Here is a 25,598-nt window from a genome sequence, read left to right on the forward strand (position 1 = left end):
TGCGCGAGAAATTTTCTGTTTTATGCTTCGTGATTTTCCTTCTCATTTCCTCATTTTTTAAGATAATTAGGTTCTTAGGGAGTCATTTTGAAGATAAAGAATAGAACTGTGTCGCTTGTTTTGCCGAATTTCCAAAAAAAAATCACTGTCCGCTGTGTCGCACTTCAAAGATAACGTACTTTCAAGTACGTTTTTCACGAATCTGAAAGCGAAATCGAAAACTCGGCAAAACAGACGATACAGATCTTTTTTTTCATCTTCAAAATGACCCCCTAAGAACCTAATTATCTTCAAAAATGAGGAAATGAAAAGGAAAATCGTGAGTCTGTTCGCGCGCGCTCTTCCAGGCATAGGCAACGCCCTTAAGGACAGGTCTAATGTGTACCTCCCCGCTTGTCTCACCGCTTTCCTCATTTAGCGGCTTAGTTCCCCACTCTCTTGATCTTGTGACAGAAAGAGAACCACTGCAGGACTAGCTCGGTTCTTTGATCTCAGCTTCAGCAGCCCAGTAAGGTCGCGTAGTCTATCTCTATAAGTCTATGATTACTCACGTCTATGATACTTCATACCTCATTTTATTGGCATTTCTATTGATCAGAAACAAAGCAGCAAAATATTGTGGTAGCATTTTACTGCCCATGAAAATCCGGACTATGTATCACATAATATTGGTGTATTGGTGAACTGCTTCGTAAGTTTACAAAAGTAGTATTTCAGTTATTCATCATTTTTCGCAAGAATTGGCTAAAAATAGTAGCACTATTTCTCCCAACTCAAATTACATGATAGAATCTTGAAAAAATAACTGTCTAACCCATTCAAAATGGTCCGATAGCTGAAAATTGTGATCCACCAGGTGGGCTCGGGTCCCAAGGTCAATCTTCCGCGAAAAAACGTAAACTCAATTTTTATATCTATCATCTTTATGAACAAAGCTTCGAAAATTTTAGACTCGTTGCTCTTTTTATTTTCATTAGTTAATTATATTCTGCTACAAATTCATTCAGTAAACAACGGAGCTACATTATTTCAAACTTGACCAACTTAGTGGTTGTATAAACTTTATTGATGCGAATTCCTTAACTCTTAGAGAGGGACACAAAAATGAGTGTACATGTGATTTGTACAAGTATAGGTTATACAGTGAATATATATTTACAAATTTAGGTCTTAAACAAATTTTAGTAGCGATTATTTGTTTATAGTAGAGTTTCAGACTACTGGTGTAATTTGTAATTCTGATAACAGATCAATTCATGTAGCCAACAAATATAAGTAATCCAATGCTAAAGTTTAGTTAATTTTGTCACGGACTTGGATGTATGGATGGATGGATGTACTTGGATGTGAATATTTGCTTTGATGATACGACGATAGGTGCAATTTACACTATTGGATACAATTACTCCAAAACCAATGTGAGCCGGGGGATAAATTGACATCAAAATTGTCCCGAGCCAGAGTTTCCCGCAAAGTTCTTACTCCCTCACAGTCCAGGCCCCAGTTGGCCAAATTTCCAATTCGCTTAAGATTTTTGCAGCTGTGAAGCATATTCAATACAGTAGAAGTCGACACATTGCTTGCCTCGTAAATGTAAAAGCAAGTTAAATTTTGTACCAAACTATTTTTACATTTCTCTGACTTACATCCATTTTTGGATTTGGTTGAAACATTCAATAACTTTTCCAAGTGAAGGTTAGTGAGATCAAAACAACTGTGCACGTGTAAATCTGTCAGCTCTGGTGCCAGCGAAAGTGTTTTTGTTATTGTTATTGCGCTAACTATGCGACCTAGTTGAACTTTCTTTAGATGTTTCACAGGCGGAGGATCGGTTCTGTTGCTCCAAACAACGTTTGAACCATCCATAGATAATATTCTAAGATTCGGACAGCTTGAAAATATTTCTCTGAGATCTAATTTTATTGGGTTTTCACTTTGCATTATTCGGAGATTTAGATCGTGCAAGTTCTGGCCGTTAGTGCGCAGGTAGCCGTAGAAACCCTCCAGCCATTGTTTTTGTGCTGGAATGCTGTGGACACTCAGGGAAGTAACACAAGAAAATAGTCCAAGTGACTCTGGGGGATGGTGAGGCTCAGAAATGTGAAGTTTTTCCACCTTTGGACAAGCCTGTGCTAAGATTTCTAATCTGGATGGCGTGGTTCTTAAAGTCCGGGCCTGAGTGAGGCTAAACGGAGCGTTCAAACCAGTTGCGCCTCGGTTCATGATTTCCATCACTCTTCCCACGTGATTGTATTCGGCCAAGGATTCCAATTTCGGAACGTGAACCAGAGCGATGAGCACCCCTTCACTCGTTACTCTTGTATTGGCTACGTTTAAAACCCTAAGCGTATTACAGAGGAAGTTTCTACTTTCACAGTACTCGAGCAGCACTCCAAAGTCGGAATTTTTTTCAGTCTTCAAATTCTTGAGTTTCAGTTTCGAAAAGAGCGATTTTATGCGGGACCAACTATTAGATTCTTGAACAGGAGGGTGATACAAAGTTTTGTCACGAAGTTCGACTTGCAACAGCAACTGTTTGAGACCAATGTCTGTTACTTGTCTGGAGCAGGCAACATCCAAAACGACCAACTGCGAACACGCTTTTCCAATCACTTGTAGTACCGCATCGTTTGCTATGTTTCTGAGTATTAGAGTTCTCAGATTCGTCATGCTAAGTAATGACGTTCTAAGTAACTTACAGTCCAGTCTAAGCAGTGCAGAACGAGCCAGTTCAAGAGATTCCAGTCCAACCCCTTCTGTCGCTAATAAATTTAGGAGCGAGGTTTGATGGCTGCATCCATAGTAGCAGCACAAATTAACTTTCAGACATCTGATATCATGTCCGAGTAAGAGAGCAAGTAGATACAATGGTGCAGGGCCCGAGATCAGAGTAGAACCATCCGAGGAAGGTCCATAAAGCATTTTGGACGTTTCCTCTATCACTTGAGAACGAAGGCGTGCCGGAAGGGCGTTCACATAGTAAGGCCTGATAGTTTGTTTCGCATAGGCGAACACTTGAGCGGCAGTTGATTCTTGAGATCGTATTTGAAGGCGACGGCACGTCCCATCGAGCTGCTGGCACACGCGTCCCAAACTGAGCCCCTCTAGGGAGCTAGGCTGACGGTGGCCCGGCATTTTCTCTTGTTTATTCACTGCGTGACAAAAATGGTTTTAGTTAGTTACTCTAAAGAATTTCGAGGGTTATTTAATCTGAACAGAAAATTTGTCTTAATCATGCTATCTTTCGAAATAAGTCTGTCACAGCATGCTCAAACAGTATTCAAGTGCCATTTTTACGTTTAACAATTGTCAAAAATGTAGGAGACTACGAATTATGGGATAATTTAAGTGAAGCATATTAATTTTATAAACGTAACCCCTAGTAATTAATGATAGTGTAAATTCGAAAATTTGATGATTTTGAAAAATTAACGACGGAGCCAGGAATCGAACCTGGCGTCTAGAGATGCTTAGCCTGAGCCTTACTCCACTAGATCACCTAGCCGCCCTGAATCTGTTGTCGTTAATTTCTCTAATCACCAGTGAGTTCGAATTTGTTTTCGTGTGCCTGTATATGTATGTATTAAGAATTTCGTCTCTTCAAGCACTGTTAAAGAACAGTATTGTTTTCAAATGTAAATATATCATCTGACCACTACATTCTTTAACAGTGCTTGAAGAGACGAAATTCTTAATACATTAATGATAGTATTGCAGAATATTGTTTTTTTTTTACTGTTCTAAATACATATAATTCATATACGCGTGCAGTATATTATTCAGCGGTTCCGTGAGAAAATTATTAATAACTCTATTTGCGACTTGAAGCTTCGCTTAGAATCAATAGGGGTCGAAATCTCGATGACAATAACATACACTATATATTTCAAGTTCATTTCTACGAGGAAGAAGATGAAAATTAGATGAAATGTTATCCGTCAGAGTGCGGACTATAAAAATCCCGATTAGTACGAACTGTGTGAGTAATATCCGGTAAAACTTTGATCCCTTATATCTTTGGCTGAAATTGGTCTACTTCGTGAATTTTATCTTCTTATCCCACAAATACATACCATTCGTTTCAATATTGTATGACTATCAAGATAATATAGAAAGACAACGTTCTGTAAAGAAGTTACACTGATCTATGTAAATCAGTGAAAAGCTACATGGAAATAGAAAAGTTTGTTATTGTGAGAAATGATGATCAACCATTAAATAGCTCGTACACCGATTTATATTTTAAAGTGCAGCATGAATATTGGATCGCAAAAAAATGGAACGAGTCACTTCCATTTTTGAAGTAGGGACGCTTCCACATTTTCAAATTTGGAATGGCTAGTCACAGGATTGAACACCATCGTCAAGAAACCAATTATTTGAGAAATTAATTGAAAATCACTGGGATTCAACTGTTCTTCAACACTGAAAATCACTTGAAAATCACCAAGATGTCCAACAACTTTGAACGTTTGGGAATCACTTATAAGTCAACGGAATTCGAGCCAATTTTTAATATTGAAAATCACCAAGAAATTACTTTGAAATCGTTGGTGGTTTCCACACAAGTGGCTCCTCAACCGTCGTCGTAGAATCCTCTACAGAATTCTTCGTACAACTTTACCGTGCATCAAAAGTAGTTGTATTATAACGCTTTAGTATGGTTGTAAATTTTAACGTTCTTAAAATCTAGAGTCGAGTCTTTCTGTAAGATTATAGAAACACCAATGCAAGAGTAAATCTTTACGTGCGTTGGTTCTTATTTATTTAAATGTTGTTCGCTTCGAAGTAAAAGTTCACACGATGGCAGATTACTCATACACTTGATGTTGTGTAGTTTTCTACTATCAAATCTCGCGATATGTAACGTTTTTTCTTTTAATTTTTCACTTCATGTTACCTGATTCAATAGCGACTTAGCGAGATTTCTTTGGAGTTCTAATCAATCAAGTCTAATCGAAAACTCAACTCAGTGCTGCTATCGAGATTCCATGATAAATATTTGAATAATATTAAGGAAACTTGGGTATCTGAAACTCTACAAATGAGCTTGATCGATCAAGTACGTGACGTGAGATACGTAGCACTGAATGCTTAATGTATCAAATATAGTAAAGTTGAAAAAATTAAACTAGCAAAGTGTGCCAACTAGCGATGGCCACTAAGCCAAAACAATCGAAGAATTGATTAATCTAGAAAAATAGTCGAACACGACTCGATTGAATCGGTAAAAATTAACTGATTTTTTTTTTTCATATTTTTTTGAACCGGCGCATATAAACCCAAAATTTCATAAATTTCAGTACGTAGTCTTAATAGTAGAAAAGTTTTTTGAATATTTACAGTTTCATTTAAAATATTGTTCAATTTCAGGTGAAAATATTCATTTATCTTTCACTTATATATATTACAAATAGGTACTTAATAAATAAGACATTGATAATAAGTGAAACTTTAAACACATAAATAGACATTGTATTGCATCGTTCATGGGAGTAAATAACAAAAAACGATTGTGAGGAAAAATCATCGAGTTGGTTGATTAATCAAGTCTAAGAAATAAGCGATTATACTCGATTAATCGTGAATAAATTATTGATTTGAGTGAAAATCCATTATTTTTGGTCATTCTTAGTGCGAACTTGTAACTAATCTTTCGGGCACATAGTACAAGTAACTTCGAACAATGGTGGTCAACAATATGAAATTTAATCACAAATCCATAACTTTTACTCTCTTTACTTACGTGTATCATTTCTTTTATATATTAGGTATGATTGAACCAATTTATTTCGATGGTTAGTACCGATGAGTTTTTAAAATCGAGAGTATTTCCTAAATTGAAACTGTGAGATGCAAATGCACAACTGTCAAATTCATGTTTTTAATTTTAGAACCTGACCTTAAATTCTGTTTTTAGGTGTTGAGAATATTGTTCTATGCATATTTTTTGACAGTCATTACAATTAATTTGATAAACAGTATTCATTTTTTTAAAGGTAAGAATGATAGTTTTTAGAGAAGTGAACATTTTCTGTGTGCTGTTGGTAATTTTATATGTAACATCTATTCTTTCTACTTTTAATAGCTTTTTAGTCTTTACCATTTGTTTGGAAAGTTGTGATTCCAATCAATAGAATTAAATGTTTTTTCACTTACATCTTTTATGAGAGATAAAGGAAAGTTATTGTTTAACAGAGTAGTTTCCACTTTTTCAAGATTTCTGGTAATGAAGTTAGGATGGGATATATGTAGACAACGACCGGATACGCCCATGACAACAGACTTACCTACGTGAAGTTAGCCCCCCATTTTGAGAAATCGGAATTTTCGAAAATTGTTCCAGATTGTTCTAAGTTTGTTCTACATTGTTCCAAAACTTAATATTGATAACTCGTGTAACACATTTGAAAAATGCTAAAAACCGTTTTTTGACCGAGCCCCCCACTTTTGAAAAATCAAACTTTTTTTTGTTGTTCTGGTTTGTTCTAGTTGTTCTAAACGATGTTCCAAAACAGTGAAGTCGTAAGTTCAATAGCGGGCCCACCAAAAGGGAAAAAGAATTTTTGACTAGCCCCCCACTTTTTGAGAATCCAACTTTTTTCGATTGTTCCGGGTTGTTCTCGTTGTACTGAACATTGTTCCAAAACGGTCGAGTCGTAAGTTCAATAGCGGGCCTACCAGAAGGGAAAAAGAATTTTTGACTAGCCCCCAACTTTTTGAGAATCCAACTATTTTGATTGTTCCAGGTTGTTCTCGTTGTACTGAACATTGTTCCAATACGGTCCAGTCGTAAGTTCAATAGCGGGCCTACCAAAAGGCAAAAAGAATTTTTAACTAGCCCCCACTTTTCGAGAATCTAACTTTTTTCGATTGTTCCAGGTTGTTCTCGTTGTACTGAACATTGTTCCAAAACGGTCGAGTCGTAAGTTCAATAGCGGGCCCACCAAAAGGGAAAAAGAATTTTTGAGTAGCCCCCCACTTTTCGAGAATCCAAATTTTTTCGATTGTTCCAGGTTGTTCTCGTTGTACTGAACATTGTTCCAAAACGGTCGAGTCGTAAGTTCAATAGCGGGCTTACCAAAAGGGAAAAAGAATTTTTGACTAGCCCCCCACTTTTTGAGAATCTAACTTTTTCGATTGTTCCAGGTTGTTCTCGTTGTACTGAACATTGTTCCAAAACGGTCGAGTCGTAAGTTCAATAGCGGGCCCACCAAAAGGGAAAAAGAATTTTTGAGTAGCCCCCCACTTTTTGAGAATCCAACTTTTTTCGATTGTTCCAGGTTGTTCTCGTTGTACTGAACATTGTTCCAAAACGGTCGAGTCGTAAGTTCAATAGCGGGCCCACCAAAAGGGAAAAAGAATTTTTGAGTAGCCCCCCACTTTTTGAGAATCCAACTTTTTTCGATTGTTCCAGGTTGTTCTCGTTGTACTGAACATTGTTCCAAAACGGTCGAGTCGTAAGTTCAATAGCGGGCCTACCAAAAGGGAAAAAGAATTTTTGACTAGCCCCCCACTTTTCGAGAATCCAAATTTTTTCGATTGTTCCAGGTTGTTCTCGTTGTACTGAACATTGTTCCAAAACGGTCCAGTCGTAAGTTCAATAGCGGGCCCACCAAAAGGGAAAAAGAATTTTTGAGTAGCCCCCAACTTTTTAAGAATCCAACTATTTCGATTGTTCCAGGTTGTTCTCGTTGTACTGAACATTGTTCCAATACGGTCCAGTCGTAAGTTCAATAGCGGGCCTACCAAAAGGCAAAAAGAATTTTTAACTAGCCCCCACTTTTCGAGAATCTAACTTTTTTCGATTGTTCCAGGTTGTTCTCGTTGTACTGAACATTGTTCCAAAACGGTCGAGTCGTAAGTTCAATAGCGGGCCCACCAAAAGGGAAAAAGAATTTTTGAGTAGCCCCCCACTTTTCGAGAATCCAAATTTTTTCGATTGTTCCAGGTTGTTCTCGTTGTACTGAACATTGTTCCAAAACGGTCGAGTCGTAAGTTCAATAGCGGGCTTACCAAAAGGGAAAAAGAATTTTTGACTAGCCCCCCACTTTTTGAGAATCTAACTTTTTCGATTGTTCCAGGTTGTTCTCGTTGTACTGAACATTGTTCCAAAACGGTCGAGTCGTAAGTTCAATAGCGGGCCCACCAAAAGGGAAAAAGAATTTTTGAGTAGCCCCCCACTTTTTGAGAATCCAACTTTTTTCGATTGTTCCAGGTTGTTCTCGTTGTACTGAACATTGTTCCAAAACGGTCGAGTCGTAAGTTCAATAGCGGGCCCACCAAAAGGGAAAAAGAATTTTTGAGTAGCCCCCCACTTTTTGAGAATCCAACTTTTTTCGATTGTTCCAGGTTGTTCTCGTTGTACTGAACATTGTTCCAAAACGGTCGAGTCGTAAGTTCAATAGCGGGCCTACCAAAAGGGAAAAAGAATTTTTGACTAGCCCCCCACTTTTCGAGAATCCAAATTTTTTCGATTGTTCCAGGTTGTTCTCGTTGTACTGAACATTGTTCCAAAACGGTCCAGTCGTAAGTTCAATAGCGGGCCCACCAAAAGGGAAAAAGAATTTTTGAGTAGCCCCCAACTTTTTAAGAATCCAACTATTTCGATTGTTCCAGGTTGTTCTCGTTGTACTGAACATTGTTCCAATACGGTCCAGTCGTAAGTTCAATAGCGGGCCTACCAAAAGGCAAAAAGAATTTTTAACTAGCCCCCACTTTTCGAGAATCTAACTTTTTTCGATTGTTCCAGGTTGTTCTCGTTGTACTGAACATTGTTCCAAAACGGTCCAGTCGTAACTTCAATAGCGGGCCTACCAAAAGCAAAAAGAATTTTTGACTAGCCCCCCACTTTCAGAGAATCCAACTTTTTTCGATTGTTCCAGGTTGTTCTAGTCGTACTGAATATTGTCCTAGAAGCACGATGTAGTGGGTCGATCCATAGACTCGTAAAATCAAATAAATTACTTTTTTAATTTGTAATTGATTTTGTTTTTCTTTACAAATTACAGTAAATGTAATTAATTACAAAAAGTAATTGGATGCTGCCCAACACTGGCCACGAGAGGGGCAGGTACGAGCGCCTGTCCAGTTCTTGTATGCATATAGCGGCGGCTATATGCGTGCGTCCCGGGGAGTGGCCGAGTGGAGGGCGCCGCATTGCTCTGCGGCACCTCTTGGTGTTCCGGGCGCCCACTCCATACAAAGTTCCTACAACCACCACGGCGAGGCGCAGCCCAATGCAGTCGTAATTGCTTCGCCCGCAAGCAAAGTGCGACGATAGATAGATCAGAACCAAGTGGTGCACCACTGTCGACATGGTACCGGTGAATCTGCCACGCATTCTATATGGTATCGGAATCTATCAAATCGAATATTAATGCACAAGCCTGTCGGAGCACACATCATATCGTTCGATCACACCGCACCCCGGTAGACACCCCGCATTCGGCAGTCCAAGGGCGCATTTCATCAAAAGACTGCACTGATCTGGATATTGCGCCTGCGTGTTATTCTTACTCTCAAGCAAAATTCACTTATTTCAATCGCATTCGATCGTCGATCTTCTTTTCAATTTATTTATTTTTTTTCTAATCTTGGATTGTACATTGCCATCGCGTTGATATTTTCACGTCATGGCTCAACACGTTCCACGTCTTCTGGATGTGATATTAACACCTGATTTTAGAAATGTCGTCGATGCACATGGAACACCCGCTGTTCCGAGTAATTTGATTTATAAGCAAATAAGTGACAAAATGAATGGCACCATACAGCACAAATATATATATGTGATGATAAAGAATAATCGATACAACATATTGGATAAAATCCTACAGTTTCATGGCATCGAAGCTGACATATCATTACAGGAATCAGTCGCTGATACATCTGCTGATAACAGTTTAGGTAGTAAAGAAAAACAAGAGTTTGTAATCGAATTTCCGTATAAGACTTGGGTGAAAATGTCGATAGAAAATGTTATTTATGCTGATAAATCTTGTGGTAAAAGGAAGTATGGTACTTTACAAAGACGCATTTGGACGGATGAACTATTCTACGCATTATACGATGAAACTAAGCTAACATGCCCCATGTCTTTTAAGCGTTGTAAAACTTCAGAAACTGGCATGTATCTGACTGTTTCAGGGTCATGTGCAGAATGTGGCTGCACATTTGATGGTTGTGTCGTGAACAAGCCTATTACTCAGTCTTCTGTGACCATGGAATGTTCAGTTACAAATTTCGATCCAGCAGTAAAACATGTTAAAAAACGTCAGTTGAAAGGACATCGTCGAGCGGTAGTTTCCAAAACTTTGACCGAAGGTAATCAACTGCCATGTGTCTGGCGTCGGAATGAAGCCGACCTGTTGATGGAATTTGGTGATCCTGAACCGCCGCATTTACCAAAAAACGCTACGCTACGAAAGGCGAAACAAGAATATAAAGATAAAATCTTAGGCCTGAGTCAAGGAGTTGATCCAATAGGAAATATTTGCAAAATGAAATATGAAACTCATATGGGAGTTATTCACACGGTTGCATGCGATCCATTTTGTGTTCATTATTGGACATTGGAGCAAATAGCAACATACGTACTTTTTCCCCATCGCATTTCTATAGATGCTACTGGATCTCTCGTTAAAAAATTAAAACTACCAAACAGTGAACTTTCACCACATATATACTTATATCAGATCGTATGTGAAACCTCAACCTCAAAAATGCCAGTATTTCAAATGCTCAGTGCTGTACAACACACGAACGCAATTCAACACTGGCTTCTCGAAATTATGCGAATAGGAAGCACGCATAAATCCAACTTCCCCAATCCCCGTGAAGTTGTTTGTGATTTCGACAAGGCTCTGATGGGAGCAATAGCGAGAGCTTTTGGTCACTGTAGGAACTTGAGGGATTACCTCAATAAATGTCTAGAAGTTGTCAGTGGCAAAGATACAGAAAAACCCGCCTGCTTTTTAAGATTAGACATATCCCATTACGTAGCATTTATAGCGCGCTGGAAGATATTTGGTTCTCTACACCCAAGGGTGAAGACATTTTATATAATGTTTATGTGCTTACTCACTAAAGTTACAGATTTTATCAGCTTCAGGCAGTTAGTAAAATCAGCTATTGTCCTCTGTACCAGTCAAGGTTGTGGCAATACTCAAACCGGTGCTGTCAGTCTAGCTGAGGAATCACGTGTTTTGATTTCCCAAGATATAAAAGGAACTCCGGACGTGGGCAATATGTACAATTCGGATGACTCTACAAAGGTTGTTACCTCACAGGAGGAGTTAGAATCTATCGAAGATGAAAGTGACGGTCGGGTTCATGATGGTTCAACAATCCATTCTTGGTCGTATCAATTCTTTGAAGAATGCATGGACGATGGACGCAAATCATCAGTCGGAATTGATATCAATCCATATTATTGCCCAGAAATGGCACAAAAAATAAAGTACATGTTACCTTACTTTCCAATTTATTCTGGCGTAATGATTCCAAAGTTTGGATTTGGCGAAATAAATGCTACCTCTTCAGCAGTAGAGGCGGAGTTCAATGATTTGAAACACCGTTTGCTTGCAAATGAAAATCGCCCTATGCGTGTTGATAAATTTTTAACGATGCACATAAAATCTTTCAGTGGCAGAGCAAAATTAGCCGTGGCTTCTAACGACCGAAATCAACACTCGACAATCCCAATTTCACTAAAAGAACTAGAATCTAGAAAAGAAAAAGAATCCGTGATAGATTCGATTGGAAATAGTGTCAGTATGAGTCAGAATAAGAAGCAGCAGCTAGATTCGTGTGATGTAAGTACAGCGACCTCCGAATTAAATGTTCAACAGAATTGGAGGAATAAGAACGATTCGGAAAAAGTGAAACGGACGTATCTTGATCCACGTCCTGATTGGGATTGTGCTGGGTTCAATTCGAATCGAATTAATATCGGTCTGCTGAAGAATGGGAACATTTGCCCTGTGATTTTGGAAAATAAGAAGAGAGTTGTAGTACAAAATACATGTGGCTTTGATAGCATCATGCAAATTTTGGCCGCAGCATGTCGAAATGATTCTTTTCTTAAAATTGTCGATACCTTACAAACAAACACTTACGCATTTTTAAGATTATTTTTGGAAAAAGGTGCATCGAATGAAGTGTATAAGTTGAGAGCTAATATTTTAAAGCAAGTCGAATGCTTCAAGCAACCATCGCGGGTGCCTGAACTGTTAAAAATAGATGCATTATCAAATATTTGCAATCTCTGTGAATATGTTTTCCATGAAGACTGGAGTGCAATTGCGGAATTTACATGTGACGTGTGCAAAAAATATAAACGTGTTGGTAAGACTATACCACTCATTAACTTAAATACAATAGCGAGTAGCTTCCAGAAATTAGGCGAGGCATTGCAGACCAGTGGTTTTTCAGAAAGAAGATGTTGCAATCAATCATTTTCATCCGTTGTTACATACGGACCACAAATTTTTATTGAATGCGACAATGGTTCGACTAATGCAGTTTCGTTGGAACAGTTTCCAAATTCGATTGAACTGGATCGAACAAAATACGTGTTAGCAGGGCTCGTTATGTATGTCGGTGAAAGAACGGCTAGATCAGTGGGGCACTACACTGCATTTGTGAAAAAAGGTACCAAATGGGTTGAATTCGACGACTTGAAGCCCAAACCGTTATGTCCGCCAAAAGATGCTCAAAAAAAAAGCCCGCACCTATGTATTTATGTAAGGACGTAGGAAATTGTTGGAGGATAATCGTGTTCGGTGAAAAAGTTATTTACCAACATAGATAAAAATATGAACAGTCACGCGAGGGAGATGACCTCAAGAAAACTACTCCCGTTTTTCATTGATATTTTGTCAAGTTGGTCACGCGAGGGAGATGACCTCAAGAAAACTACTCCCGTTTTTCATTAACATTTTGTCAAGTTGGTCACGCGAGGGAGATGACCTCAAGAAAACTACTCCCGTTTTTCATTGATATTTTGTCAAGTTGGTCACGCGAGGGAGATGACCTGATAGAAACTACTCCCGTTTTTCATTAATATTTTGTCAAGTTGGTCACGCGAGGGAGATGCTCAAGAAAACTACTCCCGTTTTTCATTGTAATATTGTCAAGTTGGTCACGCGAGGGAGATGACCTCAAGAAAACTACTCCCGTTTTTCATTGATATTTTGTCAAGTTGGTCACGCGAGGGAGATGACCTCAAGAAAACTACTCCCGTTTTTCATTAACATTTTGTCAAGTTGGTCACGCGAGGGAGATGACCTGATAAAAACTGCTCCTGTTTTTCCCTAATATTTTGCCAAGTTGGTCACGCGAGGGAGATGACCTCATGAAAAACTACTCCCGTTGTGAATTCCGTTCTCCACGCCAAGTCTGGCTCATGTAACTGAAGCTAGCAGCAAGTACCAACAGCCCAGAGGCTCTGGGATCGGGCCGTAACAGAGCTCAAGCACCCCGTCCAAATACATGATACATAATGATTTTTTCTTTAAATCCACACCATGATTGAAATCGTAAAATCAATCAACTATGATTTAACAAGTATCAAATATAACGAAATCCGAAAACTCATGAAAAATCATAATGAAGTACGACCCACTACATTGTGCTTCTGGAACAATATTCAGTACGACTAGAAAAACCTGAAACAATCGAAAAAAGTTGGATTCTCAAAAAGTGGGGGGCTACTCAAAAATTCTTTTTCCCTTTTGGTGGGCCCGCTATTGAACTTACGACTCGACCATTTTGGAACAATGTTCAGTACAACGAGAACAACCTGGAACAATCGAAAAAAGTTGGATTCTCAAAAAGTTGGGGGCTAGTCAAAAATTCTTTTTCCCTTCTGGTAGTCCCGCTATTGAACTTACGACTCGACCGTTTTGGAACAATGTTCAGTACAACGAGAACAACCTGGAACAATCGAAAAAAGTTAGATTCTCGAAAAGTGGGGGCTAGTCAAAAATTCTTTTTCCCTTCTGGTGGGCCCGCTATTGAACTTACGACTCGACCGTTTTGGAACAATGTTCAGTACAACGAGAACAACCTGGAACAATCGAAAAAAGTTAGATTATCGAAAAGTGGGGGCTAGTCAAAAATTCTTTTTCCCTTCTGGTGGGCCCGCTATTGAACTTACGACTCGACCGTTTTGGAACAATGTTCAGTAAAACGAGAACAACCTGGAACAATCGAAAAAGTTGGATTCTCGAAAAGTGGGGGGCCAGTCAAAAATTCTTTTTCCCTTTTGGTAGGCCCGCTATTGAACTTACGACTGGACCGTTTTGGAACAATGTTCAGTGCATCGAGAACAACCTGGAACAATCGAAATAGTTGGATTCTCAAAAAGTTGGGGGCTAGTCAAAAATTCTTTTTGCCTTTTGGTAGGCCCGCTATTGAACTTATGACTTGCCCGTTCTGGAACAATGTTCAGTACAACGAGAACAACCTGGAACAATCAAAATAGTTGGATTCTCAAAAAGTTGGGGGCTAGTCAAAAATTCTTTTTCCCTTTTGGTAGGCCCGCTATTGAACTTACGACTCGACCGTTTTGGAACAATGTTCAGTACAACGAGAACAACCTGGAACAATCGAAAAAAGTTGGATTCTCGAAAAGTGGGGGGCTACTCAAAAATTCTTTTTCCCTTTTGGTGGGCCCGCTATTGAACTTACGACTCGACCGTTTTGGAACAATCTTCAGTACAACGAGAACAACCTGGAACAATCGAAAAAAGTTAGATTCTCGAAAAGTGGGGGCTAGTTAAAAATTCTTTTTGCCTTTTGGTAGGCCCGCTATTGAACTTACGACTGGACCGTATTGGAACAATGTTCAGTACAACGAGAACAACCTGGAACAATCAAAATAGTTGGATTCTCAAAAAGTTGGGGGCTAGTCAAAAATTCTTTTTCCCTTTTGGTAGGCCCGCTATTGAACTTACGACTCGACCGTTTTGGAACAATGTTCAGTACAACGAGAACAACCCGGAACAATCGAAAAAAGTTGGATTCTCAAAAAGTGGGGGGCTAGTCAAAAATTCTTTTTCCCTTTTGGTGGGCCCGCTATTGAACTTACGACTTCACTGTTTTGGAACATCGTTTAGAACAACTAGAACAAACCAGAACAACAAAAAAAAGTTTGATTTTTCAAAAGTGGGGGGCTCGGTCAAAAAACGGTTTTTAGCATTTTTCAAATGTGTTACACGAGTTATCAATATTAAGTTTTGGAACAATGTAGAACAAACTTAGAACAATCTGGAACAATTTTCGAAAATTCCGATTTCTCAAAATGGGGGGCTAACTTCACGTAGGTAACAGACTTTCTATAAATGTTCCGAATAAAAATTAATATATCTACCAGATCATGTGTCTTTGTGAAACGTTTAAAGTAAAATCTTGTTGTCATGGTTTTAACTACAGTATCTATGAAATTAATTCTATTATCTTCTTCTAACTCTCATGTAAATTGAATTTTTAGGTGAAAATTACTGACTTTATTCACTAGTATGGCAGTCTGATCTTGATGCACACACGTTATAATGTCTGCGATAGAAATGTAATTTACAGCGAAGACTATTGATCAATTTATTTTTCTAAGTGTTCAAGAACTGAACTTGCAACTGTTGGACTCACAGGCGAGCCCATGGCGACACCAAAGATTTATTTGTAAAATTGGTCGTTATATGCGAAGTAGCAAGATTGTAGAACTAGTTTAGTAGCTTCTGTGAATTCTTTCTTGTTTATATTAATGCGTTTTATTATTTTACGCCATTTTCTAGTAATAGTAGATGTCACTAACTCAGTAGGAATATTAGAAAATAGAGATACTGCATCTAATGAAATGAAGATGTGGTCAACTGGTATAGTCAATTCTTTTATGTTATTGACGAAAGATCACGTGTCTTTAACATAATAGTTGGAGTTACCTACAATATTAGATAGCATACCGCCACAAAATTTGGATATTTTGCATTTAGGTGAGTTAATGTTTGACACCATTGGTCTTGACGGTACCGTTATTTTTGTGAATCTTAGGTTCAAAATATACTGTCGGAGGTAAAGAGTTGTATTTCTCGAGATTTTTGGCAACCTGTATACTAGTGAATTTCATTCTTAAAATGTTAATTAAATCCTTGACTTGTTTTTCTATTTTTCTGTGGGGTCTCCATTTAGAAGTTGATGAGTGTCAGAGTCATTAATATGGTTCGACTTTTTTCTGTTTATTCATTTCTGTTCATGAGGATTGTGACGCTCCCTTTATCGGCTTTAGTTACAATTAGATTACTGTGTTCTTTGAGGATAACCTTCGCTTGCTTAAATTTATAAATTTTCATGTTAGCTTTCTTGTCAACGTTTGATGACATTTTATTGCTAATTAACCTAGTGACATTAGACCTAATTTTATCTTGGATAGCCATGTTTTTTTACAATGGCTGTTTCAATGACGATGACAAGGTTTTCTGTATCAGGTAAGTTCACTATCCAGGTATCAGGTATATTTATATCAGGAATTTGCTGTTTATGTCATTTGTTAAATTTTGTAATGTTACTAGATTTTATGTTTTCAAATAATTTTTAGCTTTGTAGAGTCTAATGTGAAGTTTTTATAATCGATACGCCATTTAACTTCATAGATTAAGATTTAAATTCATGTCTACAAACACGTGTAGCTTCGAGTACAATTTAATTATCTACAAATTAGCTCTAAGTCAGAGTCAATTAGGAAAAGAAACACCTGTCAAACAATATTTGTTCTTTTTCTTTATCAATAACCGGATGGTGATCGGCTGGGCCCGGTCGAGACCAAATTCGACGAATTCTTCCTTCGTAATGCTATATAAACAATATAACTGTCTAGACGCAATACTGTGGACATTTTTCGGATCCTGAATCAATTCGTGTTGGATAATGAATAAAAATGATGGTCATTTGTTTCATAGTCACAACCTAGTAAAAATAAACAAATTATTCATAATTATTGGACTACTTGAAATTGGTTAAATAAACTGCGGAGCCCTCGTTGAGGTTAGACCCATAGCTAGTACTCTTGTGAAGCCCAAGCTTATGTTTAAATAATCGATCAAACTTGGTTTGACAACCTATCGCACCTTTGAACAAACTGGATGCTGCGATGAAATCATGTTAGGAAAATCATGATTTTGTTCTAAAACAATTCTCTGCGTGTTTTATTTGTCGTGTTGATTTCTCATTTTTACGAGGAAGTTACGTACTTGGCAGTAGGCATTTCTATTTTAATATTTTTTGTAGGTGAGGATATTGTTGGTAATATTTATTAAAATCTACACTTGCGAAAATGAATTCTGAGACGATCAACTTTTTCGTCTAGTCAGTTACGTTGGCAATGCAGAATCACCCCGCATCGCAACCGCCTGCTAGCGGAGAAGCAATCTTTGTAAACACGACATTTGAATGTAGTATTTTTAGGTTCTGTTATGATTACGAAGATTGACCTTGTTTCGCGGCTGGCCGGCGGTAGAAACGGGCTGACTTTGTATTGTTAACGTAACTGACTAGTCGAAAAAGTTGGCCGTGTCAGAATTCATTTCTCGAAGTGTATATTATTATTTTGGTGGTTTTCAAGTTGCGAAATAAATTTTTTTGGTAGTTTCCACTTTAATTTATTGGGCGCAAGGTTCTTGCATCGACGTACTTTATGGGGATAAGTATTATGGCACGCAGCGTCGTCCACATTGATTTTCAAAACCGCAAAACTCCTTAATATCGGACTCAATACTGTTTCTCACTGTTTTTATCTAGTCAGATATTCCACGTACACAATTTAATTGAAATCTACTTATCTACAAAACATACGTGGCTCCATCACTGTACTCAATAATCTTATCGTACAGTGTTGTAATTTTTATTTTTTATTAATACGTTATTCCTTCTCACTTTTTATTGTCGTGTACTATTTTTCGTAATTATGTACCTTATTGTTAGTCAATTCGAGTGTCTCACACATTATGTTTTAAATTGATAATGATTTTCGGGTTTCGTAGAAAGTATGACTCATTTTACATTAAACCGTATACCATTTCAACGTCACCAGTTTTTTCAATTTTTTAATTTTTTTTTTTCTGTTACGGATTGTGTCCGAAACCGTCGTCCGCGATTTCCTTCAAATGATAATTTCTTGGCTCCTAATAATCGTACATTGATCAAAATGTATAGTTCTGGCAACTATAAATTGACTAAAAAATGTAGCATGCTCCTGGTGCGCGAATGTTTTATTGTTATACTAATTATAAAAAATATAGTAAAATCAATGATTATCTATGCTTAGTGGTACTATATCTCTAACGGTAGTCACATAATTACTTTCACTAACAATGAACGTAGCTTTACTATGAAACTTTTTTGTCGTACCTTATTTGCTGTGATTGTTATAAAAAATTTATTCGTTCGTATTACAACAATACTTATGTGGTCTAGTAAAACCAAACATAATATATCGTTATGCCACCTATTATCGTTGTTATCCGGTCACAACTGATGGGATGGTAGTACTGTTCCGCAGAAGAATTGAACTCGTTATGTGCGTAAGTTTGACATTAGTATATCATTTTTAGGAGCATATGCAATAGATTCAATATACATATACATAACATATACATATACATAATTATAAATATTCAACTATACATAAACGTGTAATCAGTGGTTCTAATGAAAAAATGAAATCTAAACATTTAGCCTAATTGTGGCAATTGGTACATTTTCCTGAAAAGCTAATTACTTATAATTGATCGTAAGTCTGAAAAATCTCATTTTTATGTTGTTAGATTCTAAAAAGCGCCGCACGCGCGTTTTCGTTTGGGATTCGAACTGGCTATTGCTTGCAATTACCTATAACTACCTTGTCGCATCGAATCTAATATGTTACCTACGGTGTATTTATTTTCTTAAAATGATGGTTGAAGCAGCAATTTTTGAATAAATCGATTTGGTTGATTCAATGATTCTTTTCTCTCTGTGTATAAAAGGAGATTGTTTATATTTTCTATAATTATGACAGCTATTTTCATATTCAATCTAACTCAAGAATCGTTTAGGAAATCCGTTTACGCTGGTTCGCTCAACTATAGAATATAACGTTGTCATTGCATAAGAAATTATCGTATAGTTGAATTCATCTATATGGTGGTTTATATGTGTTAAGGCAACTATGCATTATGTGAATGACAATCAAACCAAATGTTACATTCAACGCAGCGCCATATGTCAAGCCAACGATAATCTCGTAGTCTTCACTACCAATGAAGAACGCAGTTATCATAACTACTTTCTTTTACTATATTCTTGAAGTTGATATAAACATTTAATGACCGATGTTATAGTGAGAAAAACTATATTCTATATTTCATCCAATTACGGTCGTTCTAGCTATAATATATCTTATAGTTGTCATAATTATAAGATTTTTTTCTGTGTACGACCTTCTGTATGAGCTCGTATTAAGGATGAAAAAAACAAGCTACAAATGCATAATTACTAATTACGAGATCAGCACAAATTTTTTTGTCGTGAATACTTTGATAATAAACATGCATTTTTCACTGTGGACTCTTGGATCTAAAATTTTTATAAAAAAAATTACCATTATATTTCCCGTTCAATTCTCTATCACACGAGCTTTTTTTTTTCTTTAGAATGGTGTTTTCATGGTGCCTGTATGATTGAAATAGTTACATAAGCGTCGTGTACTGGGCCTGCGACGCCGCGGTGACTCGCACACGGTGCAACGATGGCTGCCACGGACGAAGAGAAGGATCCAATATTGTATTCAAACTACATATAAGGTTTTTCACTCTAATCGTCGCAGCCCAATTACTCCGAAACTAAGAAAGATACGAAAGAACGTGCTATACAAAATATACAAGCTTCGAAAGGGGAAAGAGTATGAAGGCATCAGATTTTTCATAAGAGGAATCACCCACGTCAGGTGAAGGTCGACTTGGTTTTTTTGTAATGGAACAGTGTATTTTTTTCATACGTATTTGAAAAGGGCATCGAATTTTGCATCAAAAAGTACCATATACTTATCACCTAAACTCGACCGGTGGTGTGATAAGAGCCGATTTGTGAAATTTTTTTTCAAAGCCGATTGAAATGAAACATCCCGTATAATGTTAATTTTCTTAATTTTTTAAAAATGATTATTAAATTATTTATTATATGTATTTCAATATTAAGTTCACGGAACCAACAGATTTGTTAGTTCAACAATACATCCCCACAAATTGCTAAGGGGGTTGTCTAGTCTTGAAATTTAAAAAAAAAAACATATTTTTGTTGCATATTATTATAGATACATCTTTTAATAATATTTCTGCCCAGGGCTGATGCCAAATTTCCAAAATTTGAGGAAGTTATGAGCACTTGAGTGAAACAATGCACAGTGTGCGCCTCAATAAAGCCGAGTTCAAGGCTAGAAAGATCAGCCTGTGAGGAAGCTGCGAATGCAGCAGTAAACCTCCCCTATGCTCCATGGATCGCCGATTAAGGATGTCATTTCATACGGAAATTAAATTCAAAACCGAGGTCAAAATTTTGAACACGCCAACTTCGAATCGCGTTTTTCTCGAAACAACAATTTTCAAAAGTGTACAAGACATGATATTTCAAAAAGCACTGAAACGATCGTGCTCAAATTTTTACAGCATCTTTTTTATACCTATACCTATCGCGTGAACTTAAATAATCATGATTGCTTTGCTAGTTTTTGTTTTACGAGCTAAAGAAATGGAAAAAAATGATGAGTTCAAATTTTTTTTTTAAACTGTTAAAAATTTAAATTACAAAATTTCAAGCGTATTCTAGTTCATACCATACCCACAAGCCTAAAGATTACAATGCCGCTGGTTTTTTTTTTATTTCTGATCAGAACAGTCGGATTCGAGTCTACACTCAAGCCCGTTCCTTACATATGTTCCTATCGGTCAGTATACATTAAGTTATATTGAATATTTCGTCTGCAAAGAATTTATAAAGTTTTTTCAAATGTCAATAAATATAGCGTGAAAATGATGTGAAATTTTATTTTAATGGTGTGTCTTACAAAGATACCCAAAAAACCTTTAAAAAAAACAGTTTTCACGCCAGACGACCCCCTTAATTTTTATTAAGGTAATCACACCATTATTCAAGTATTTAATTGCGGGTTTAATTGTTGTTCTATTTCGAATTGTAGTTCACAAATTAATTATGTATTCATGATATTAGCTCGAATGATTTATTGCCTGCTTCACTTTGACTGCAATTTGTTTACAAACATCACCCATTGATTAATTGAATGAAATTTTGTTTAAAATTCGTTAACTAATTTTGAAGTTAAATGTCTACGTTAAACGTATTTACTGAACCACTGTGGATATCATATAACTCTTTGTTGACCTTTTCTCCTTAACTTACATCAGTTGTTTGTTTCATGACGCCTCCAGGTTACATCTCTTAAGTTAACGCGAAAAAATTAATCCTACTCTACGAATTTGGCCTAGCGCGATTAATCAAGCGGGAGTGCCACTGGCAGCTCATTTCTGTCAGAACGAGTCTACGCACGAGGTGTACGCCTGTGTAGGGCTTGTATTGCTATACCTTACGAAACGGACGATATCACAGGAAACTCTCGGTATACGCTAGTAAAGTATCTTTGGCGAGCAGCCTTTGCGCCATCACGTGTTATTTTTTTTTAATTCTGAGCATGTAAAACTCGTGGAAATATGGGATAGACATGCAAAAGCTGACTTTTATTATTTTCATTAAGTAAATATTTACACACAATGTCAGTAAAAATAATTAATGATCGGTTTTCAAAAACTGCAATTAGATATTTTTAGAAGAAAAAGTATTTCCGAAGGTACAAAATGAATATTACTCATTATGATGTTGTTATTGAGGTAAGTTTAGAACTTCAGTTCATAAATAACCTAAAAATTTTGGTAAGAATAGGTTATTTATGAATTGAAGTTTTGAACTTACTTCGATAATAACATTACAATAATTAGTTTTATTTTTTGAGCTATTTTGACTTGGTATTTCTCTTAATACCGTACCAATAATAATACGTCAAGAATTATTAACATCAATCTCTTCATCTACATTCGACACATGAAAACTTGTACATAATTTTGTACATTTAGCAATACTATTTCTACTAAAAATATCTAATTGCACTTCTTGAAAGCCGCTCATTAATTATTTCACTGACATTGTGCGTAATTATTTACTTATAATTGGAAATAAAGGCAACTTTTCACATGTCTGTCACATATGATTACGAGTTTTGATCGCCCAGAATTTAAAAAAATGAGACGAATGGCGCATAGGCTACGTGCCAAAGAAACTTTACTAGCGCATAGTCTAAGATCCCGACCTAAATCAAGCTTCCTTCATCGAGTTTTCTAATAAAATATGTATCTTATACAATATAATTTGTAAATAAACAAAACGTGCTTGGGTTGCCGCCCCATATCCTTGCACAGCTAGTTTTGATTAAAAATTATTGAAGTAAATTTTTTCCATAGTTACGGGGATGCAGTTTCTTGAAAAATGTAGTAGTAAAAAATGCATATATGACGGTCATGGGTTATGTTATGTTTATTGAGATTGAGTTTGTTTCTCGTTTGGCCGACTATGGTGCTGTAGGTTTCTCTGTGTTGCCAACATAACTGCCTAATGTAAAAAATTAGCAGTCTCAGATTTATTGTCCCCAAGTGTACACACGACTGGCACACTACTCACCAGTGTTTGCGTCCCATTGGCGCCCAACTTTTTTTCTCACAATATTTTTTTCAATCAATTCTTTTATTTATTTTTTTTCGTTCACGTCTCCAATCTTACTAAAGATCCGTAGTAAACATTGCATCGGAAAGTTGCGGTGAAAATATTACTATTCTGCGGTACGGTAGAAATTTCATTTGTATCGTCCGATAAAATTTCATAGGCCCTTATAGAGACCGGACACAAAAACCGCATAACATTTCGATAAAATCTGATTCATCCATCCGACATTTTAAAAGCAGGGCTAGCACGTTTCGTTTATTTATACATTACAGTCTACAAAATACACAATGTTATTACGGAATTCGGCGAGGAAGGGTAGATTTACGTCGAGATCTTTACTAATTCGACTGATCACACGTACCATCACTATTCTCCGATTGTTGCGTCGCACGACGCGCTGTCGAGCGATGCGAGTAGCTGAATAAAGATATCTCAATCATACAAACACAATTTTGTAAGAATGTATTTTGTGAAGAATTGAACAAGCAATCCGACGATAATTTATTTTTATATCACGAAAAATGAGTTTAAGGTATGAAATTGTTGATAACATATAAGATTTGTGCTAAACTTAAAATGAATAATCGTGTATTTGAAGCTCCTTTCAATTCTATATTCCTCCGAAACAAGCCTATGCTGAAGGTCGTACAGTCATTAAGAGCCGAGAAATCACTGTTTGAAGAAGGTCGTTTTTGATGATCTCGTGACTTTTTTGAAAACATTGAGCACTTACGGGGTAGAAGAAGTTTCCAAAAACTAAAAAATAGTTAGGTCAATTTGAACTAAAATGTATACGGTACAACACTCAAATGGTATCAATCTTATCACCCACTAACCGTACTGCAACGACATCCGATACCGAGTCATTCGTGGCTGCAACATACGTTTACGTAGATCATTTGCGATGCAAATGAAAATTTTGAAGCACAGGAACGTATTTGTACATTTATACTGCCAATTACAGAACCGATGTTGCCTGTGTTTCGCAAATGAAATAATGATAAACTGACTAAAAATATATTAAATCTGAATATTATCACCAACACTTAATTGTTCGGCAAACACTACGCACTATATACGAATACCAACGACGCAACAGTCTTCCGAACCCAATTATAACCAAGCTGCGCAATCAGCGCGGAGCCGCTACAACGTGTCGCGTGTGTGTTATGTAGATATGTAACCTCTCTATCTTGTGAATCGGAAGAAAATATTTCGACAACGAAAGATGCGTAGTGTTTTTTCAGCTTCAAACTGGTTTTTGCCTTGTACTCGCCAGCATCGTAGAGCGTACAGCTTACCGATAAACAAACAAACAAGTTCGAAACTCAGTGTGTGAAATCTACCTTGAAACAAGCAAGTCTCTTACGGGTGTCTCCTGAGCAGTAGCTCGTGCTAGACTGAATTCAAAAATCTCTCTCACTCCGCTCCAGCGCTTGGTTCGTCGCCGCGAGCACTGTCGGAGGAAGGGCGTCGTGGCCTATCGCTGCGATCTCGTCGCGACTGCGTTACCGCAAAACGCGTCACGCGGCATCAGTTTGGTCACCGAGTATATCGAACTCCGCGGCATTCGCGTCGTCGTGTATCGTCAGTACTTCATCTATAGTGGGTCATATTTACTACGGTATTAATGGTTGATAACTGACTTGACTGGAGTGCCTGAAATTCTTTGCTCGAATTTTTTACAATACGTAATTAAGTTTACTCGCCTACATAAGCTATCGCACAATTGATATTTTGCAATCCTAGGAAATCATGCCTTGAGTTTTGATTCATAAAAATATGGTGAAATTATAGTTGATAGTGATGTTAAAAAGACAATAGTTTATTCTGACATACCGAACGATAAATTGTTTCTAAGCGTAATGATGGGAATATTATGTGGATTTTTATAAGTAACTACAATATTTGTTTTTGCGTGAAATTTAGTAGGTGTACTTTGGTTGTAATTGGAACAGCGATATTACTCAGTGTCAGTAATGCGCAATTCTGTAAGAAGATATTTCCGCGAACGCTAATCGGCATTGCCAACGCAATAGGTTTATAGGCTCAGTTATTTTAAACCCAAGTGTGAGAGGTAATTAGTCGCTGGTCGTACTGTAGTCAATTTGTATAGTCGGTCAACTGCGTAAAGTATTCGATAGACGTATGAAAATGTCGAAACAAAGCTAACACGGTGGCCTTGAACTTTATGCTTGCGATTCCATTCCGGCAGTATGATTATTTTTACAACTCAACGGCCATCATTTTACTTATCAAGTAATTAAATTATGGCTTATGATGTCACCGTTACTAAGGACTACGAGCTATTTGTTACTCTTACGACGGGTGATTCGTAAAAATTTCCTGATTTGCTGGGTGTACGCATGCAATACAAAACCGAAAATACTGGATTCTGCGATTATGTTATGGATGTACTGGCTATAAATTCTCAACCAAAAGTGAGTCTCGGCGACAATATTGAATACCTTATACGAAGAAAGGCTTCGTAAATACAGCCTTTACAAATTTTTGAAAACAGAAATTTCAAGACAATGAGAAAATTCTTACAAATTCATTTGTATTCAGAAAAACCAATGAATTCATTCCACATGACAAAAAAAACATTCCCTAAAAATTTGTTGAACAATATTTTGTTTAAACAATTTATGGATAACTTTTGGGCATTATTATTATTCAATTATAATTTTCTTATCGTCTTTATTGTGGTTGATTTTTTTCTGATTTTTATCTTATAAAGTATTCGATATTGTCACCGAGACTCACTTTTGGTTGAG

At 37.0% G+C, this 25,598-nt stretch overlaps 2 protein-coding genes across 9 annotated transcripts in view; one reads left to right on the top strand and one right to left on the bottom strand.

Annotated features, from left to right (window-relative positions):
* Positions 1-25,598, top strand: part of LOC107226377 (tubulin polyglutamylase TTLL5) — a 310,488-nt gene that overhangs the window by 129,787 nt on the left and 155,103 nt on the right. The window lies entirely within an intron of this gene.
* Positions 1,021-24,295, bottom strand: LOC107222542. 3 transcript variants are annotated; one of them, XM_015661961.2, is made up of 2 exons: positions 24,168-24,295; positions 1,021-3,152 (listed from the first exon to the last, which is right to left on the bottom strand). In XM_015661961.2, exon 2 carries the CDS (start codon positions 3,133-3,135, stop codon positions 1,390-1,392), a length of 1,746 nt encoding a protein of 581 aa, XP_015517447.1. In that variant the 5' UTR covers positions 3,136-3,152; positions 24,168-24,295; the 3' UTR covers positions 1,021-1,389. The 3 variants fall into 3 exon arrangements, with proteins under 3 accessions (XP_015517447.1, XP_046595146.1, XP_046595145.1); XM_046739190.1 differs by having other exon boundaries at positions 24,191-24,247; XM_046739189.1 differs by lacking the exon at positions 24,168-24,295 and adding an exon at positions 23,658-24,129.

The sequence above is a fragment of the Neodiprion lecontei genome, chromosome 4 (assembly GCF_021901455.1).
Source record: "Neodiprion lecontei isolate iyNeoLeco1 chromosome 4, iyNeoLeco1.1, whole genome shotgun sequence".
Taxonomy (NCBI): domain Eukaryota; kingdom Metazoa; phylum Arthropoda; class Insecta; order Hymenoptera; family Diprionidae; genus Neodiprion; species Neodiprion lecontei.

What these genes read in the sequence shown, in the direction of transcription:
- LOC107222542 (XM_046739189.1), bottom strand. Translation starts at nt 23,703, where the DNA reads ATGTTGCAGCCACGAATGACTCGGTATCGGATGTCGTTGCAGTACG. An exon ending in TCGGATGTCGTTGCAGTACG is followed by an intron (nt 3,153 to 23,657) that starts GTTAGTGGGTGA and finishes TTTGTCACGCAG; the next exon opens with TGAATAAACAAGAGAAAATG.